At 42.4% G+C, this 19,323-nt stretch overlaps 1 protein-coding gene across 3 annotated transcripts in view; it reads left to right on the top strand.

The window, feature by feature from the left end:
- RUNX2 (RUNX family transcription factor 2) overlaps positions 1-18,912 on the top strand; it is a 150,155-nt gene extending 131,243 nt beyond the window's left edge. For 2 of the 3 annotated variants that reach the window (XM_056125941.1, XM_056125939.1), the window contains 2 exons: positions 16,586-16,651; positions 18,307-18,912. In XM_056125941.1, coding sequence (XP_055981916.1) covers positions 16,586-16,651; positions 18,307-18,785 — 545 coding nt within the window. In that variant the 3' untranslated portion in view covers positions 18,786-18,912. The remainder of the gene's footprint in view (positions 1-16,585; positions 16,652-18,306) is intronic. The other variant, XM_056125940.1, reaches the window with a different exon arrangement.
- The last annotated feature ends 411 nt before the right edge of the window (positions 18,913-19,323 follow it).

Raw genomic sequence — 19,323 nt, 5'->3', positions numbered from 1 at the left:
ACACTTGAAAAAAATGTGCCCCCTAAAAGTTTATAAGAATCAAATATGTGGTCCCTTAGGTGAGGTCCAAGGTAAAGCGGAGTATTCATTTTGAGATAAAAAAACTCTTTCATTATTGAAAACGGGAGAACAAGTAAGTGCTGACAAAAGAATTCAACAGGTGGGCATTCAAGAAAATGGGGGAAGAACAGAGATTTGTCTGAGTCTGACCCGTGGATCAGGATTGTGGACTCCCCATAGCCTCACAGATATGATGAAGCCCATGGGCCAGAGCACTTAGATGACAAATAGAGTCCAGTGGCAGGTCTAGCTGCTATCCAGGAAGATTTTGCCTGGAGGCTGAGTCAGCACAGGAGGTGAAGCCTGGACAGACAGATGCTGCAGGAGTGTGTGTGTGTGTGTGTGTGTGTATGTGTGTGTGTGTGTGTGTGTGTGTAAGATTCAACCCTATGCTTTTTGGCTACAAATGTGCCTTCCCCATGATGCTTTTTCACTGAAGTTTCCATATCAGAACTAGACATTGCTACAAGGGCTTATTGGATGTCATTTTCAGAGGAAATTTTGGCACGTTGGACTTTCCATGTTGCACTCAGAGAATGTAACCCTGGTAATTATTACTAAGTAGCCAGCATACATGATGCAGGCCAGAAAATCAAAAATCAAATAAAATTCTCCAACCTCTTACCAGAAAAAAATAGCAGCCACAATCTGCCTCGTAATCTTTTTTTTTTCCAATTTTTATTAGTGAGACATCATGAGGTACAGTTGTAGACTTACAAATTTTTGTGCTTGGGTTTCAGTTATACAATGATCAAATAACCACCCCTCCACCAGTGCCCATTTCCCACCACCACGGATCCCAGTATCCCTCCCACCCCCATCCCCCCCATCCCACCTTGCCTCTGTGGCAGGGCATTCCCTTTTGTTCTCTCTCTCTTATTGGGTGTTGTGGTTTGCAAAAGAGGCAATGGTTGACAATCATGTTTGGTCTATAGTCTACTTTATTTGGTGTTCCCTTCTCTATCTGAGCTCCCTTTTCCCCTAGCATGTGTGTCTGTCCTCCAAGCCATGGAGTAAAATTCCTGGTACTAATCTCCTGCCTCCTAATCTTATAAGACTTAATTTCATTCTAGAGGTTTAAAATGTATCACTGTCACTGTCCTCCCATTGTTCATCTATTTGCTTGAACGGGCCCAGTAACATCTCCACTGTGACACTTGTTACTGTGATTGGCATATCGAATAAGTCATGGGTAGCTTGCCAGGCTTTGCCGTGCAGGCGAGATACTCTTGGTAGCTTGCTGGGCTCTCTGAGAGGGGTGGAGGAATCGAACTCGGGTCGGCCATGTTGGCTGTGTGCAAGGCAAACACCCTACCACCGTGCTATTGCTTCAACCCTTAAAATTGTATATACTAATGAAATCTTAAACTCCCACAGTATGTATCTTTGCAGGTAAGACAAGAAAGCTTAAAGAAGGCACGTAAATTATGCATGATAATATATCCTATCCTGCAACACTTGAAAATGTTGTACAAATGATACATATTTAACTTCAGATAATTCACACTCAGTTTGCTTGAAGAATCTACATCTGAGGTTCCTAAATTTATTTGCCTCACTGACCCTTTTCAGAAGAAAAGAAATATCACATCACCAAGTCTGAAAATCTCCCCTCTTAAGCAAGCAAATGAAAAGTGCCTCCCATTCCATAGTACACCAAGATCCTTCCTCCCTTCTCCCTGGATCATCCCGGTGATGGGGGAATTGTGAGGGAGAAATGGGCTGTATCACCATTTTGGAAACCCTAAGATAGACCAAAGAACATTGGATACAGTTCACATTCTATAATCCCGTGGAATGTAAAGCCCAAAGTTTAATTTTCTATTGGCCTTTGTTGAATACTGTATTCACAATTATACATATTTATTTTGTGGAGAAAGATCTTAAATTTTGAAGGGGGGGAGAGAGAGACAGAGAGACAGAGAGACAGAAAGAGAGTGACAGAGATACAGAGACACAGAGAGACAGTGAGGGTTTTTTTTTTTTTTTGCACAGTGAATATACTTCATTTTAAAAGAAGCTGTAATGAACTGGGAAGACAGTATAGGGGTTAGGTTAGTGCATGTGCTGACCTGGGTCTCTGGCGTCAAGCTTTTACTTGGCTTTGGGAATGAGGGCCACTAAGCTTCACTAGGGTGACCTTATTCTCTGGCACCATAAGGGCCACCAGAATTGGGCCCCGTCACTGTTCTTGGTAGCCTGGTAGACCGAATCACCCAGAACACCACTTGGGATGCACTGATATCCAAAACCGTAGTACTATTTCTTAATGAATGGGTACATTTCTTTAGAGGAACAGTGTTTCTAATGTAAATTTGGGGATCATCAGCATTATTCTAATATGAAGAAAAACCACAGTTTTAAAGCTAGAAACTCATGGAGATGATTTAGTGAAGTTCCACCACTTTACCGCTACAGAATGTTTGGGTCGGGAAGAGAAAATGATTGTCTTTTTTTTTTTTTTCTTGGCTTCTTGGGTCATACCTGGTGATGCACCGGGGTTACTCCTGGCAGTGCTCAGAGAACCATATGGGATGCTGGGGATTGAACTGGGGTCGACTGCGTGCAAGGTGAACACTCTTCCCTGCTGTACTATCACTCCGGCCCCCAAAAGATTTTCTTGATCATCTAGCTTGTTAGAGTCAGCATCCTCTGATCTCAGCTGCTAGAGCAGTGCTGCCTAATGCTTTTCTCCTGATTTGTTTCTGATAGACAGCTGGCCTTGGTTTCCTCTGTAAGTAGTCCCTGTGATCTGAAGAAAACAAGCTAACCCTAAATTGCCTTCCCCTCCTCTCTGTTTCTCTGTTTTGGGGGGGTCTGAGAAGTTTGGCCAGCGTTCAAGGCTTGTTTCTGGCTCTGCACTCAGGACTCACTTCTGTTGGGGTCCAGGGACCATATAAGGTCCCAGGGATTGAACCCAGGTGGGCTGCCCTGTCTACTGTACTCTCACTCCAGCCCCTCCCCTTTCCTCTTTCACCCTGAAATTCCATCAACATGAAGAGACAGAACAACTTTTATCTTGGCTCAGTGACGACACCTTCTCTCCTGAGCCATCTTCAGTTGTTTTAGTCACATGTGGAGTGGACCCAGTGGACGGGATCCATAGGCTGGGGAAAATTGGGCTGGGCTTCTCGGGGGCAGCCAGGGGAGTGATCTGGTTCCAGAAACTCCTGTTCATTTATCCCCCTGCCGAGTTAGCAGACCAACCCTCCCCACTTGGCTTTTAGTGATCAAAACAAGTAGCTCCCCTCAGACACCTTAATACATAATTAGGTGTGTCTGTTTACACTCGGGAGACAGAGGGCTCCATGTCCAAAGTAATACAAGGAGCCTGGGAGCAGCCACAAACAGATGTTGAAAATGTCCATTTGTGGGGAGTTTATTACTCTAGCACCATGCGTAAACAATGAAGATGAAATCCCCTCTGAAGGGGTAGATGTGCAGATTGAGAGGTGAACGGGACCAAGAAGGGCTGAAAGTGAAAGGAGCTCCTACTTTTTTTCCTGATTTGCTCTAATATTTGTTTATCTCCTACAAGGAAAATTTCACTCTCTGGTGTTGGCTGCTTGAAAGCGTTTGCCAAATGCTTAACAATCTGTAGGGTTTTCTTTCTTTCCTAAAAACCACGTTGAGAACAAGGCTCTATGTAACTAAGATGTGTTTGTTTTTGTTTAAATCACTCTGAAGAGAAATCATCTCTTGTCCATTGTTAAAAGAGAGGTTTCAATCAAAGGAAAATTCTACATATTCTAAAATATACAAACAGCTCTTTGAAACTGATGCCAAATCAAACTCTAAAAGGCACGTTTTTCTTGCAGAAGTTTTGAGTTAATTCTGTGAGCAGGGCTTGAGTGGAAAAACTCAGACTGTCAGAGGAACGAGTTACTACAACACTGTGTTTGGATTCAGAAATTACATAAGCAGCATTGTCTGAGGAGAGTATCTAGACTCTTGTACGTGGTTTCAGACTAAATCCTAGCAACAAAGAAAAATGATTTTCAAAGCAAGTTCATTTTTTAGTTAAATTAAAGGTAAGCAGTTTGGTCTCTGATGTGACTGGATATAAACACTCAATATGAGAAGGCATGTCAGTCATCAGTTTAAAAATTTCTGTTGAAACATTGCCTCATATTAAAGAATTACCATATTTGCACCTATTAGAACTTTGTATTAGGATGAAAAGTAGTAGAGTCCAATAAGACAAATTCAGTGGAGAATGAGGGAAAGACACACATTTTAGGAAACCAGAGAATATAATTGTGGTTCCATCCCCAAGTTGCTATGGCCTAGAGATGTGCTCTCACTAAGCTTCCATGTAAGCTAGGTCCGGTCCTGCTCACTTCATGAGTGTTTGTGAAGTTAAGCCAGATGGTGACAACTTAAAAAAAATGGACAGGGGCTAGAGACATAGTATAGCATGCAGGGCACTTGCCTTGCATGAGGCTGATCCGTGTTCTATCCCTGCCACCCTCCATGGTACTCGGAGCCCACGTGGAGTGATCCCTGAGTGCAGAATCAGGAGTTAACCCTGAAGCAAAGCTGGTGGTGCCTCCCTCCAACTATATAAATATGAAACTCCCCTAAAAAGTGTAACTGTTACTTTTGAGAATGAATTCTGGTATAGGATAGTATAATCCACTTCCACCTGGAAAAGCTAGAGAAAGTTTCTGTCCATAGGATAAGAGAAAGCTGGAGAACAGGTTAGAAAAAGAGATGCACTCCCCAAACTGAAGGGCAGAGCATATCTGTGGCTTGGGAACAAGCTTGAGTCCCTTGGCTGCCAGATCAGGTGGAAGATTGACATCAGAAGGTGCTCCAAAAGAGACATAGATGGAGGTCAGACATGGTATCACCATTCTTTCCCCCTAACACTTGCCTAAAATACTTTGTGTGTAACTCTGCAAGGAGCTACTATCTGTTTACCATTAAGTAGTACAGTGACCATTCTTGAGTATGTATATATATATATATATATATATATACACACATATATATATAGATGGGTGGAGATGATAGGATGGTAGGACAATGTAGGATAAATGAAAAAGTAAGGAAGGGGAGGTGACTGTGGACAATACAGAATCATGAGACTAATCTTCCCAACAGAGGTATATTTTTAATTTGTATTCATTAATTAATTCTTTTTTTTTTTGGTAGAGGTTATTCCAGGAAGAGCTTGAGCCATGTGACTGGCTGAGCTCACTGAATCTGAATCAGTGGTGTTGGGGGCAGGGGCAGGTGGTACCTGAGGGACCATCGGTGATGGAGATTGAACTCAGGGCTTTGCACTAGATACAGTTATGTGCTCTACCACTTTAGCTATTTTCCTAGCCTCTGTGATAGATATTTTAAAGGAGACTTAGAATGTCAAGGGACTGGGGTAGGACAGAGGTGGGGATAGCAGAGCTGAGAGAGTAATGTAAGTAAGGCAAGGCAGGAAGAAAATGGAAGGCAGTATAGAAAATGGAAAAAAAAGGGGCGGTTGGACTGGAATGTAGAATTCATGGAGAAGTAGACTGAAACAAGATTGACAAGGTAAGTTGGGACAGTATCATTTTTTTTAATTTAAATTTTAGTTTTAAAAAAATTTGCTTCCATTTTAATTTAGGCTCGATGGTTTATAATGCTGCTAATAGTAGTGTTTCAGCTACACAAAGTTCCCCCCACCTCTCCCACCCCGACCCTCAACCAGAGTTCCTGTATCCCTCCACCACTGTCTTTTAGGTATTTGCTCATCTGCCCCATCCGTTTATCACCCTCACTTATGTAGACCCTGACTCTAGGGTATGTTACCATGGGCTGTTTTGAGTGGGACAAGAATCTTTTGTGAAGAAATCATTTGCTGGACAGGGATACAGAGATCTAGAAACGTATACATAGCTGAGGCAAAAATGTGACACAAAGTTCTGGAGCAGATAGATAGTCATGAACAAGGAGATCCCAAGGCACCAGAAGGTTGAACCAGGATTCAGGAGTCTAGATAAGCCATCTGGACAGAAGATACAACCCCAGATCCATGGGCCTCGATACCAGGGCAGCCCTACAAGAAAGCCTCTTACGTTTCCCTCCGGAGACAGGGATCACTCCTCAGTCACAGTCAGCACAGTCCACACGGGGGAAAGGGGGCCAGGTAAGTGATTACATCCGAGTGTAGAGGGAAGGAGATGAGGAAGAGGCTGAGTCTTTGCAGCACACAGTTTGAGGTTAATGCCCATGGCTTTTGCCTAGAGTAGCGTGCATTGTGTTGGACCTGGGGGAGTTGCTAGAGCTGATTTTGAGAGACTAGTAATCCAGTTTCAGTTCTGGGTCAGTTCGAATCATATGTTTTGAAGATCAGGGATCATCTCAGAACTGCTGTACTACACCAGGGCACTAGGCCCTATGGAGTCTATTCCTGGGAGATGGATTTGCACACTTTGTGCTTATCTAGTTTGAGGTCCACTGCCTGAGGTGGCTGCTGACGGGAGCAAAAGTCTATCCCCAAGGCCTCTCTGTATCCACATTAGACTCACTGTGGGGAAATCCTTAGGCTGGGCGGAACTCTATACAGAGTTGGCAGATCTATGTCTGTTGTAGCTGTGGAGAGTTGGTGCTCCACTGGAAAACACCATGTGTGTATTAAGACAGTGGTGGGATGTTGTCTCCTGGTGATTATATGCTGTTCCTGCCTTCTTTCTCAGTTAAAAGGAATCTCTCTTATCAGGGTTTGTTTTATCTGTTTATTTTTTTTGGCTCAGGCCTTGAGCTAGTTATATGGAGTCAATTGGAAGGTTCAGGTTTCTGATTCTTAACACCATCTTTTCTAGCTTGGGCCCAATCTTTTCAGCATCCTGGCTCTCTTGGCTCAAATAATACTGGTACGAGAGAATGTTTGGAGATGGAGACATTTGTCCTTTGCTGTCTTCTTTTGGTCAGTTTTTTACTTCTAAGAGTGTAGTCCAGTGAGACAACATGAGAGACAATGAAAGATTTACTTAAGATTCTTGGAACATGTGAGGACTCAGTCGAGTGGAGAGAATATGTGACCCCTGTAGATGTCTCTCCAATCCCCTCTTTCCCCACCATCCTTCATTTCATCCTCTTATCTGTTCCTATGACTGTCACTGATAGTTGATCAGAATTCTTTGATCATGGCTCTCCAAGTAAGCCCATCAGTTAGAATTTGCATGAAAATTACAACATATCCCTGCACCATGAAGGAGTTCATGGTTCCTGGCCATTCAGGTTGGGGAACAGTTCCTGGTTCCTAGTCACTGCTCTAAAACTAGAGGAAACCAACCACCATAGCACCATAGCACCTCCCGGCCTATTGGCATCCCTCACATTAAATCGGTGATAGTGTCTGCTTCACCTTGCTAAGATCATCACTTTAGGACAAAGGACACACCAGTGGTATAGAGGTGCCATCCATCTGTATATCTAAACTACAGAGCCAAGAACAATGCAAGAATGAGATCAAAACTACAATAGCCAAAACTTAAACACGTGCCTTTCAAGGAGGGAGGCCGAAGGGTAGGAGGGAACCTTGGGCACATTGGTGGAAGGAAGTTGACACTGCTAGTGAGATTGGTGTTGGGACATTATACTCAACTATGAAACTCAACTATGAATAACTATGTAAATTGTGGTGCCTTAATGTTAGTTTTTTATGTAAAAAAAATAGGGCGTCAGTGATGTGAAAAACTCTTGATTGGATCTTTGGAATCTCACTTGTTGAGTTAGGCACTTCCTCATAGTAAATTTGTCTTATGCCATGGGGTAGTATGTATCTTGGAACACATAGGATCCCTGTGTTTGGGGAAACGCAAAAGACTGACCTGGTAAGTAATATAGCCTGAGCTGGTGCCCAGCTCTCATCAACAACCTCGGGTCAGAACATTCCTAAACAATGGGGCTAGGCTTTCTCCCAAGCGCCAAAGAAGCATTCCGATTTTTTTCCACGAAGTACCCCAAAGGCCAGAGGAAAACTTCAGGGTTCCTTCATCTGCCCCAGTTCTTGCCAATCTGTCGCCATAACCCCAAACAACCCCAGCTTCTGAGAGAATATTTTCAGGTTTTTTGTTTTATCTTATAAAAGTCATGTGCATATTTTTGCTCCATCAGATGCTACTCTTTGTTGTAGTATCAAAATAATGTTTAACTTCCCAATATCAGTCCAATATCCCCCTCTAGCTATCCACCCCCCCCCCCCCACGTGTCCCCTTCTTGTATTTCATTACCTCCTATCAGCTAGGCTTTGCTGTCTAATATATAAATCTCAACCAGTTCATAAATTTCTGCTTTTAATATAGCCCTCGTTACCACTAGCATAGGCCATAAGAAAAATACCAGGCAGCATGCACTCTCTCTCTCTCTCTCTCTCTCTCTCTCTTTCTCCCTTTTTCTTTTTTTTTTCTTTTTGAAGATTTATTTAGGAACAATTTATCATTTAGTTGCAATTTTAAAAATAATCTTAATTGACCACATATGTTATCAAATAAGAACTGGTCTTCGGTCTCCTGCCTCTCTCCAGGTCGCCCCGCCGCCCCCCACCCCCCCACCGGGTGCGCATGCGCACGATGTTCTGCCAGGATGTCAGAAAATTAATTATGCCACCCTGGGCAGATACCATCACAGGAAAACCAACCCCCCCCCCAGATTTAAGATAAGATTACTGATGTTGAAACTGTTATTTTTAGGAGGGAATGACTATTGCTTTCAAACCTCTTTCCCTCTTTTTTTCCCTAGTTCCTCCTCTCTTAATTGTGGCTCTGTGTTTTGGTAGCCATAAGTCATTAGTGGTTTTTAATTTCTCTGAAACTGAAATCAGGTCTGAAAGGATGGATTTGTCCCCCTTTTCCTCCTTTTTTCCCCCCTTTTCCTCCCCCCACCCCACACGCACCCCCCACCCCTTTCCCGGCTAATCGGAGGAACGCAACCACATCTGAAGCCACTTGGCTCATTATGAATTTCATGGAAACTGATTCTCTGAAAGTGTTTCCATATGTGTGTTCCCAATATATCCCATCCTCGCTAAATGGGAGCACAGACGTGTGCAAGGGCTGGAAATGGCTTCAGGATGTGACAGAGCAGTCATATGACCGCCACGGCACTGTGGGTGGCCCCTTCTGAAAGACACGGTGTCCTGGGTGCTGGCCTCCTTCCTGCCGCGGATCTGGTTTCAAAGACCATCCACCCTTCCGAGCCTTTAAAAAGTCCTTAATCAAGGCCTCGCAAGGAGATCGCTCTCCGTTTTTTCTCCATTTCTCCCTCCCCCCTCCCCCCCCAACCCCTTGGCTCCTTCCTTCTCTCCTACTCTCTTCCTAAATGCACACGCCTAGGACTCCGACATCGACCGCCTGTCTCTTGTCCCTTCGCAAAGAGGAAACATGCTCTTGCAACAATATCCTCAAAGCTGGGGTGGGTTTAAGGAATGGTTTTGGAGCTTCTGGAAATTGCCAGATCCCACCCCCTCCCCCCACCCCTTTTTCCTTAGCATACTTTTTTTTTTTTTTTGCCTTAGATCAGCTGCTCTTCCAAAATTTGTGAGCATGCAGTGGAAAAGTACAATTCATTACAACACGGAAAATAAATATTTATACTGGATAGTTGAGGCACTTTTTCCTCTCCTTTGCAAAACGATGGAGTTTGCTAGTCTGACCTTTCATTATCTTTAAAAAAAAAAACAAAACAAAAAACTTCAAATTCTCATTTGCTGGTTTCTTCTTTATTATGATCTCTTCTATTTCTCCTATTTCTCCTATCTATTTCTCCTATAAGTATGTACCGATTATCATCTAATGAAATTAAAAATAGTGATAAATTCTGGATCAAATTAGTGTGAGGTGACAAGTTTAGGGATAGTAAGAAAATTGATGTAAAATTCCTTAAAACATCCAGGTGGAAAATGTAAAGTAATATTCCATGTGGAGTCTAGATTTTATTTTTTGGATAATGTCTACATAACATTTTTCTCTTATGTGCGTTGCCTGCTTGAGATTATGCCAGTGCTTCTCTTTCAGCAACACTTAAAAAAATTTCTCCTGTCATAGAGTCCTACTCTGTCTTCGATGGAATTTTAAAGAAGAGACACCTGTTTTCACATGTTTCTTATTTCATATGCTTTTGCTTTTGTTGGGAAATGAAAACATTTATTGAAAATCAAGACTCAAATCTAAAATTCAAAGTGAATGTTGTTTTAGATGGTTAACACTTCTCTGACAAAGAATGGTACCTGGGGTGTCCTCATCTGTGAGAAGCTTCTTTGGTTTGTCTCGATTTGGGGGCCACAGTGAGCTGTGTTCAGGGATCACTCACAGCTCTGTGCTCCTGGGACCATATGTGGTGCTGGGCATTGAATCCGGCCACATGCAAGGCCAGTACCTGACCCACTGTATTACCTTGGTGAGCTTTTAGACAGTGCATCCTGACCTTGATCACATAAAGAGAAAGGTAGGGCTCCTGAGTCTGGGGAGGGTGGCAGCAGAGTGATGATGATGGTCTGAATCTTCAGCATAAGTCAGGTTCCTGCTGAGGAGTACTACGACATGACCTTGGAGTAGTGTAGAAGACTCTGAAGGTGTCATCAACCTCCTTGTTCTTTGCTCCTCCTTGCAGACTTGCTAGTTTTGCGTCATGCAAAGGTGGCTGACATATGTTTAGGCAGGTGCTGACACTGGTGGTCAGGCTCTGCTGACTGTATGGCCTGTCAGTGGATTCTTGGACTGCAGATATGAGGAAAGGCAGGGCTAGTCCTGCACATTGCCTCATTGGAAAGCAGCGTCAGGTGAGCCTGTTAGTCTCACAATGGAACTCAGTTCCAAGTCATCAGGCTTCTGTTTCTTCATCCTTAAAGGTCATATACAATTCTGTTGACTTTGATGTATTGGCTTTGCAAATTCCTCTATAAACCTAAGTGGCACATGAGTTTATCTTCTATTACCATAGCACAGCGAGTAGGGCATTTATTTGCCTTGCATGCGGCCGATCCGGTCAACTCTAGTTCAATTCCTCCGCCCCTCTTGGAGAGCCCAGCAAGTTACTGAGAGTATCTCGCCCACAGCAAATCCTGGCAAGCTATGTGTGACGTATTCCATATGCCAAACACAGTAACAACAAGTCTCACAGTGTTACTGGGCCTGCTCGAGCAAATCAGTGAACAACGGGAGGACAGTGATAGTGACAGTGACCCAATTCAAATAAATACTACAAGTGATCACATCATCCTCGGGATCGTGAGAGAGAGAGATTGTCCCTTTCTATCCTGACTCTTTTAGCTCTATCTCTTTACCCTAAGTATCCCCACTTGCCTAGTGTAGATGGCCTCCTGCCTCCCACATATGCACACTGGCACTGAGGCAGGACAGGTGTTGATGAAGTCATCACTGGTGGCAAACCAAAAGGGTCTGTTCACTAGTGACAGCTGCCAATTATGTGCTCCCATGAGAAACATGAGGTGAAATGATGATGCTGAGAAGACTTTGGATACATTCTAAGGAGAGTTTTGTAAGGTATTCTATGTATGGAATGGTTCTTGAACTACATTTCAACTTTGATAACAGCATTTCTTGTCACTGTCACTGTCACTGTCCTCCCGTTGTTCATCGATTTGCTCGAGCGGGCCCAGTAACGTCTCCATTGGAGACTTTGTTGTTACTGTGTCTGGCATATCGAATACATCACGGGTAGCTTGCCAGGCTCTCTGAGAGGGGCAGAGGAATCGAACTCGGGTCGGCCATGTTGGCTGCCTGCAAGGCAAACGCCCTACCGTTGTGCTATCACTCCAGCCCAACAGGATTTCTTAATGGTTATTATAGTGTTTTCTCCCTAATGGATCAAATAATTACTAACCACAGTATAGAGTTCATAATTCTTAGACAGATTTGCGTATCCACCCATCCACCCATCCAATCCATTCACATTTACAAATATTATAAGCTCTTTCAATTCAGTAAGGCTGTGAGGGAAAGGAAAGGAAACTGAATCATGACTTCTGGCATCTCTATCATTGAAGAACAGTTTCAAAGATAGCTAACAATTCAGTAAAATAGTGCTAAGGACCCAGAAGACTGATACAGAAATAGATGCTATGGAACAGGCATGAAGTAGGAAATGACGTTTTAAAGAGGCTGAGAATACAGGTGGTGGCAGGTGAAGAACTTTAGGAGAGCAGTACCCGTAAGCTAAGTTATAATAGGACAGTTAATAAAAAGCACTTGTGCTTTGTGTACGATTTGTCTAACAGTAATTCTCACCATTTAAAAGTACCCATTGAATCTTTGAAGTCAACACCTTCTTTTCAAGCAGCATGATGCCTTTTTATTCTGTACCTTTTTTTGCCCTGGCATGGAAAAAGTTGGACAGAGGGCTCTGAGTGCGCTACCTATGTTCCACCCGGACTCAAGCAAAGCTTCTTTCCCTTCCCTCTACCCTAGTATGCCAGGATGTTGGCATCTGGCAACTCTGCTGCTTAGAGGCACCGTATGCCTCCCTGCCAGCCCCAAAGGCAAGTCTCCAGACTGTTATTCTTTCTAAACTCCCATTTCCATTCTTTTTGGAGCTCTCCTTGTTCTTTTTCAAGTAGCCATAATTTAATGAGGGCCTACTAAATAAGAATAAGAGATTTCTGGCCTGAAAAGGTACATTTCATTGTCTAGCACCATGGGGGGGGGGGGAATGCTAGTACAGAAGTCCCCACTGACATGTTTTAACTTTTCATGCTTTCAGTTACCCACGTTCAGCCAATGTGCAAACATTACATAGCCTAAGATTTTTTCCCCCGTGGCTTTTTGCGCCACACTGGTGGTATTTAGAACTTCTTCCTAGCTCTGTGTTCAGAGATAGCTCCTGGCAAGACTCAGGAGTCCATATGTGGGTCATGGGAATTGGACCCAAGTAGACTTTGTACAAGGCAAGCACTGACATGCTCTACTGTCACCTCAGGCCCCATAAGATATTTTGAGAGCCCATGGTCACAGAGCTTTTATGTGAGTGTATTGTTCTAATCATTTCATTATTTAGTTATTACTGTCCATCTTTTCCTATGCTTCATTTATGAATGAGACTTTATCGCAGGTAGAAATCTATGGGAAAACCTGTTGCTGTAGGTTTGGTACTCTGTGTGTGTGTGTGTGTGTGTGTGTGTGTGTGTGTGTGTGTGTTGGGGGGAGTGTTGATAATCTATTCCTCAAGGTGGAGAGACAACTCCTCCATTAGACTTCTGTTCTTTTAAATCATGGTTTAGTCAGGAGCCAACTGTGGGATTCAGACCATGAGAATCAGAGATCAGATTTATTCTCCCTTATCTTGGTTTCACTCCTTCCCACTACTTTTTTCATTTTCTCTGAAGATCCAACAAATCTGTTTGGGTAAAAAGAGGCAATTTTCTTTTTTTCCTTATAAGCTTTTGGCTTACCCTTTAACATTGATTTTTATTTGGGATTCATGGGCATTTTATTAATATTTCCTCCCCATGCATATTAGGGCAAAGAAACATAGACTGCTGGTGTGTTTAATGATTGAGGTTCTTGTTGCTCTCTTTATGACAGCTCCATTTGTTTGCCAGCTGCTGGCCAGTGACTGGGGGTGCAGACAGCAATTCTGGAATGAAATGCATCCATAGGAAACCAGCAAGTCCTAAGGGAATTCAACCTTTGCCCTTAGAGTCTCCTGCACAATATGCCACGAGCAACTGAACTAATTGCTCACTATTTAGCAGATTAGATCAACAGCAGGACCTAAAAGACTTGTTAATACTAATCCAAACACAGTAATTCACTGGGGCAACACTTAGGCACCAGAAAATTTTAGTTAAACATTTTTAAGCAAATTTATTCAGACAAACAGACTTTTAAGGCAGCATGCATATATGTATATGTACATATATACACAATATTATAGTATCATTATTTTAATAATTATTATTTCTCTTACTGTTCCTAATTTATATGTTGAACTTTGGAAACATATATATATATATGCATATATATATGTTTATCACCTGCCTATCTATCTATCTATCTATCTATCTATCTATCTGTCTATCTATTCATCATCTCTTTATCTTTGTGATTGTGTCAGCCAGATTCCTTAAGAGTTCCCAGGAGCTCAGATGTTGGAGATGTTTATACAGTGCTGGCTAAGGCTTTCTCGAGTTTTATACTTTTGCAGTGAATGTTTCCTGTTTTCTGGATATCTGCTTCCCTCTCTGCCAGCTGGTTAGAGTAGAATTATCTAAGCAACAAAGGAAGGTCTGGGATTTTTCCCTCAGAGTATCCCAACTAAGCAGAAGAGTACAAATGAGTGCTTTGGAGAACCTGAACCCACAATCCAAGTTTCACAAGTGCAAAATTTTGTTGAAGTCACGTTGTTTATGTAAAAAAAAAGTCACTTAAGTGTAGCATTCTAATTTATGTCTTACTCATGTCTACAGTAGAGTATACCCTGACTACAAGTTGAGTAAAACTAACCCATCTGGAAGATTAACCATACTTCTCTTGGGCTTCAAGTAACTCTTGGAAGTTTGCTGGCTTTATCAGTCAGTAGGCTGCAGTAAGGAGTTTGAAACTGCTTCTGTGAGCTCTGAGACTGCAAGACATTTTACTGGGGTAGTTGCTGAACCTTGGTTATTCCCTTGATAAAATTAGGTTGGAGGAATAGTACTCTTAGAACTCTCCAGGTTCTCATTTTGATCCTTTTAATATGTAGACATTCTATTTTCTTTATTTCAATTGATAGAATATCTGTCTATTCTTTAAGTTTATAATTGTAATGTGTCTAGTGACAGGGGCAGGAAAAATGGTGGACAGAAAACTTAAAATAACCCAAGAAAGGTGTCCTGAAAGTAAAACTTGAGAACATGGACAAGCAGAAATGAGAAGTGTAGCCACAAACTTCGTTGAAAAAGTTGTAATATTATTTGCTTCCGTGACAATGATTATTAATACATGGAAGGCCAGGAAGGGATTTTATGTTCTCTCCACCCTCCCCCCCTTTTTTTCTTTTGGTTTGTTCTGGGGGCCACACCCAGCTGTGCTGAGGGCTTACTCCTGGCTTTGCACTCTGGCAGAGTCAGGAAACCATATAGGATGCCAGAGATCGAAACCCAAGTTGGCTATTTGCAAGGCAAGGATCCTGCCAGCTGTACTATCTATCTCTCCAGCCCCTTATGTTCTTTCTTTTTAAGTCCTGAATTTCCTCCATCTCCCCCATCAAAGACTGGTACAGACGATGATACTGACCCACGGTCCTGTGTGTGGCGAGTGGTTAATATTTCTTCATCCTGAACACTTTGCTGTATCTTTCAGAAACACTTGTTGCTCCTAAATTGTTCCTCAAGAAAATTAGAAAATTCCAGAGAGTTCTATTTTTTGTAAGCTATAAAAATTACCAGTTAATCCCTTTAAAGTCCAGAAGCTCTCTTTGCCCAAAAGGAATTAATCCTTAGGACATTACAGTCTCAAATGAGTTAAAAGCAATTGGTCAAAATTCTGTAAACTTAGCAGAAAGCTGTTGCGTTGTTTTCTGTTAAACCATAGCCAGAGCTTATTAATTGGAAAATGAATGTCAGTTTGCATTAGTAGGCATCTATAAACCAAAATAAAAGTACGGTGAACCTGGCATGTGATAAATAATAATTAAAAAATCAGCAAAATCTATCTCAAGTAAATTAGAGATTGTTGGGGAGAAGGGTGGATACATTTGAAATCATATTGGAGTTTACTGGCAGGGCCCCAGATAAAGGGTTTTAATGGGACTTCTGCATCAAAATAAAGGAAACCACATGGAATTTTAATCATGACTATTGTATATTTTGAGTACAAATATTAAAGGAAGCCTTTTTCACACCGAGAAGCCTATCTGTGGTAGCTCTGTGCTTCTTAGGGGCAGACCTTGCTGTTTAAGTGTGACTTCTTTCCCTTTGAAATTGCTCACGTTATTCTGGTTTCTCTCACATGATCGCAGAATTGAACTTAATGAGTACAGAAGTGGCCTGCCTCCAGCTATTAGCTCTGCCCACTCAAGTTCACCTAGCTGCTCCGCAGTGAGCAGGCTGGCCTGGGAGAACATCTGTGGCCTCCGTTTAGTGTCTGTATTGTGTCGGCTGTGTGTCAGCTTGGGGAGGGCGCAGATGTTCCATCTCATCTGCTCTCATTTGAGTTTCTGTCATAATTACTACATCTACAAGTTTTTAAACTTGAGCTTGTCAGAAGTTTGTATTGTGGGGGCTTAGGTAGAGGCCAGTTGTGGATGGAAGAATTTATAAAAAACAGAGTAACTGCCTGGGCCGTGTTAGTTTTGGTTTGTCATCTTGAAAGTGTTTGCTTCTGGTATGAGAAGCTGCTCACTGTTTTTTTTTTTTTTTCCCTCTGCTTCTGGCCTGTGGATGCTGGGAAAGTCCTAATGGTGGGGCTTGGGGGTTTGGGGGGGGTGGGAACGTTTTTCTGACTCCTTCTCCCCTATGACCACTGCTTCTTCGACTTGAACTTTGTGATGCTAGAATGTTAGCGCTGGAAGGGAACTTAGAGTTCATCCCCTCATTTTACAGATGATGACACTGCCACCTCTGACTTCTGCCTCTGGCCTTCCACTCTCAGTAAGAAAAGCCAGGCAGGTGAGACTTTCAACCATTGCTGGGCTGGGCTGGGTGGGGCTCTCTGATCGGAACTCTCCAATTTGTGAGATAAACTTGGGTTAACTCCATGTTGCATTTAAATAATCATTTTTTTTTTGTTTGCCATGTATGCATGTAATGGCCCTTACCCCTGGCAGGTTTAAAAACCCTTTAAAGGCAGGCAGTATGCCTTTAAACAAAAAATGAACAATGTTTTATAGAAAAGATTTATAGTTACTCCTTTCGTAACTATGGTAGTTTTGGAACTAAATAAAAATGGAGCTGAGGCCTTTGTAAGGCCTGTGAGAGTTGCTATGTGCTTTCCCTTAGATAAAAGCCAGAGGAAAAGCAAACATGTTAAAGTCTAAAGAATTGTTAGATGTTAGAGGGAATCCAAATGTCAACAAGAGTCCAGAATTACAAAAGGTCTTGTCATGATTCTCTTCATTTTAGAAAAATCATAAGCCAATCTTTAAAGATCCCATGTCTAAGGTTTCAAGCATTTCAGAAGACTGATGTCCACATGAAGTGGTTCCTAATTGTGATTTCACTTATAGTAGTACTAGACTCCCTAGTATGCTGCTACAGAATAAAGTGGAGTCTACTAGCATAGCAGTCGTACTGCTATACTTCATTTATAGTACCAGAAATATCTCTTACAATGATAGATCATTTTAGTAATTGACAGACTTTCTATTTTAGAGGAAAACCATGTTTGCCTGTAGTTCTGGGTTCCAAAGGGAGTGAAACAAATTCTCTAGCAAATGTGGCACAGAGGCCTGGTGGCTGGATGGTGAGATCTCCTCTGGTTTTCCCCAGTGAACCTAATTAACAGAAAGCTCCACACCTGTACTAAGTGACCACCATCTCTCCAGCGTGTCTTGAAATGCATGGATCCCTAGCTACTGCTGTTTCCCCATCCATTTTGCAAACGTCTGTATTTCATTTATAACCCCGAGGGTTAGACTCTCCTTTCTTAGAGACCCCAGAGAAGTAAGATAGCTCCAAATACATTGAAATCTGGTTTGATTTCAATCTGCTTTGAGTTTTTGAGGTCTTTTGCTTAGCTGAAGAGTATAATAATAAGACTTAAAAAATTTAAGACTTTAAAAAATTAAATGTTGTAGAAGCGATAGTGTATCTTTTTAGATCTTCCTTCATCGATGAAGGGGTATGCCAAGAATTCCAATAATAAAAATTGTTTTGAAATTTCTTTATATTGGGTAAAAATATTTTAAAAATGGGTCCGAATTAGTAAAAAATGTTTGCTTGCAAATCTCAGAACTGCACCAAGTTAAAAAAAAAAAAGAGAGAGAGAGAGAGAGAAAAATAAGATCAATGAGGATACAGTCTTAAAGCCTGGTGAGTGAATCAGTGTGTTGGGTTGGTTTATAAAGATCTCCTAGCACACATCAGGGTTTTTAAAGCCCTTTGGGATGCTGTAGGAGGATGAAGAACTTAAGACAAATGCTGCTAAGATTGTAAAGTGGAAAGAAAAGAAAAGAAAAAGACTGTATCGTGACCTGTGCATTTGAAGGTCTGTTTGTGGCTTGCTGTTCCATTTTTAAAGTTTTCTTTTTTTCTTGTAAAAATTCTATCATTATTTTAATTGATATTTACAGATTTTTCCCCCCATCTTCTGTTGTAATTTTTAGGTGCTTCAGAACTGGGCCCTTTTTCAGACCCCAGGCAGTTCCCAAGCATTTCATCCCTCACTGAGAGCCGCTTCTCCAACCCACGAATGCACTATCCAGCCACCTTTACTTACACCCCGCCAGTCACCTCAGGCATGTCCCTCGGTATGTCTGCCACCACTCACTACCACACCTACCTGCCACCACCCTACCCCGGCTCTTCCCAAAGCCAGAGTGGACCCTTCCAGACCAGCAGCACTCCATATCTCTACTATGGCACTTCGTCAGGATCCTATCAGTTCCCCATGGTGCCGGGGGGAGACCGGTCTCCTTCCAGAATGCTTCCGCCATGCACCACCACCTCGAATGGCAGCACGCTATTAAATCCAAATTTACCTAACCAGAATGATGGTGTTGACGCTGATGGAAGCCACAGCAGTTCCCCAACTGTTTTGAATTCTAGTGGCAGAATGGATGAATCTGTTTGGCGACCATACTGAATTCCTCAGCTGTACCCCAGCGGTATCTGGGAACCACGTCCCCAATGTATCGACATATACATATATAGAGAGAGGGTGCATATATATGTATATTGATTAGCTTTCTACAAAGTGCCTATTTTTTAGATTTTTTTTCATTTCTCTCAGTCATGGTCTTGCAACCATCAGAGGGTAGAGATATTCAGAAGCCAAAGGCCCGAGACAATCAGGTTTCAGATGGTTTTCTGTTTAAAATGTGTTTTCCAAGCCAAGGAAAAAGGTATTTGTGTCGTTGTTGTTGCTGTTGTTGCCTGTTATCATAAATAACCTGTTCATATGCCAATTCAGCGAGGTGGACTCCAGGCTCAGGAGGAAGAAGAGCAAAACCACTTCCTCTCTGTGCTTTGAAGCCACACGCCTTCATGGTTGCAGCTGTGTAAGGACCAGTGCACCCTGCAGACCAGCTTACAAAGCCAGGGGAGGTGCACGCAAAGGGACCCAGGTAGAATGATGCTTCCATGACACCATGATCCATTCACAGTAACTGTTCCAAACGTGC

This window comes from Sorex fumeus, unplaced genomic scaffold, assembly GCF_029834395.1.
Source record: "Sorex fumeus unplaced genomic scaffold, SorFum_2.1 ptg000061l, whole genome shotgun sequence".
NCBI classification, from domain to species: Eukaryota; Metazoa; Chordata; class Mammalia; order Eulipotyphla; family Soricidae; genus Sorex; species Sorex fumeus.
The sequence above is the reverse complement of the archived record's forward strand: the minus strand, read 5'-3'. Positions and strand labels throughout refer to the sequence as shown.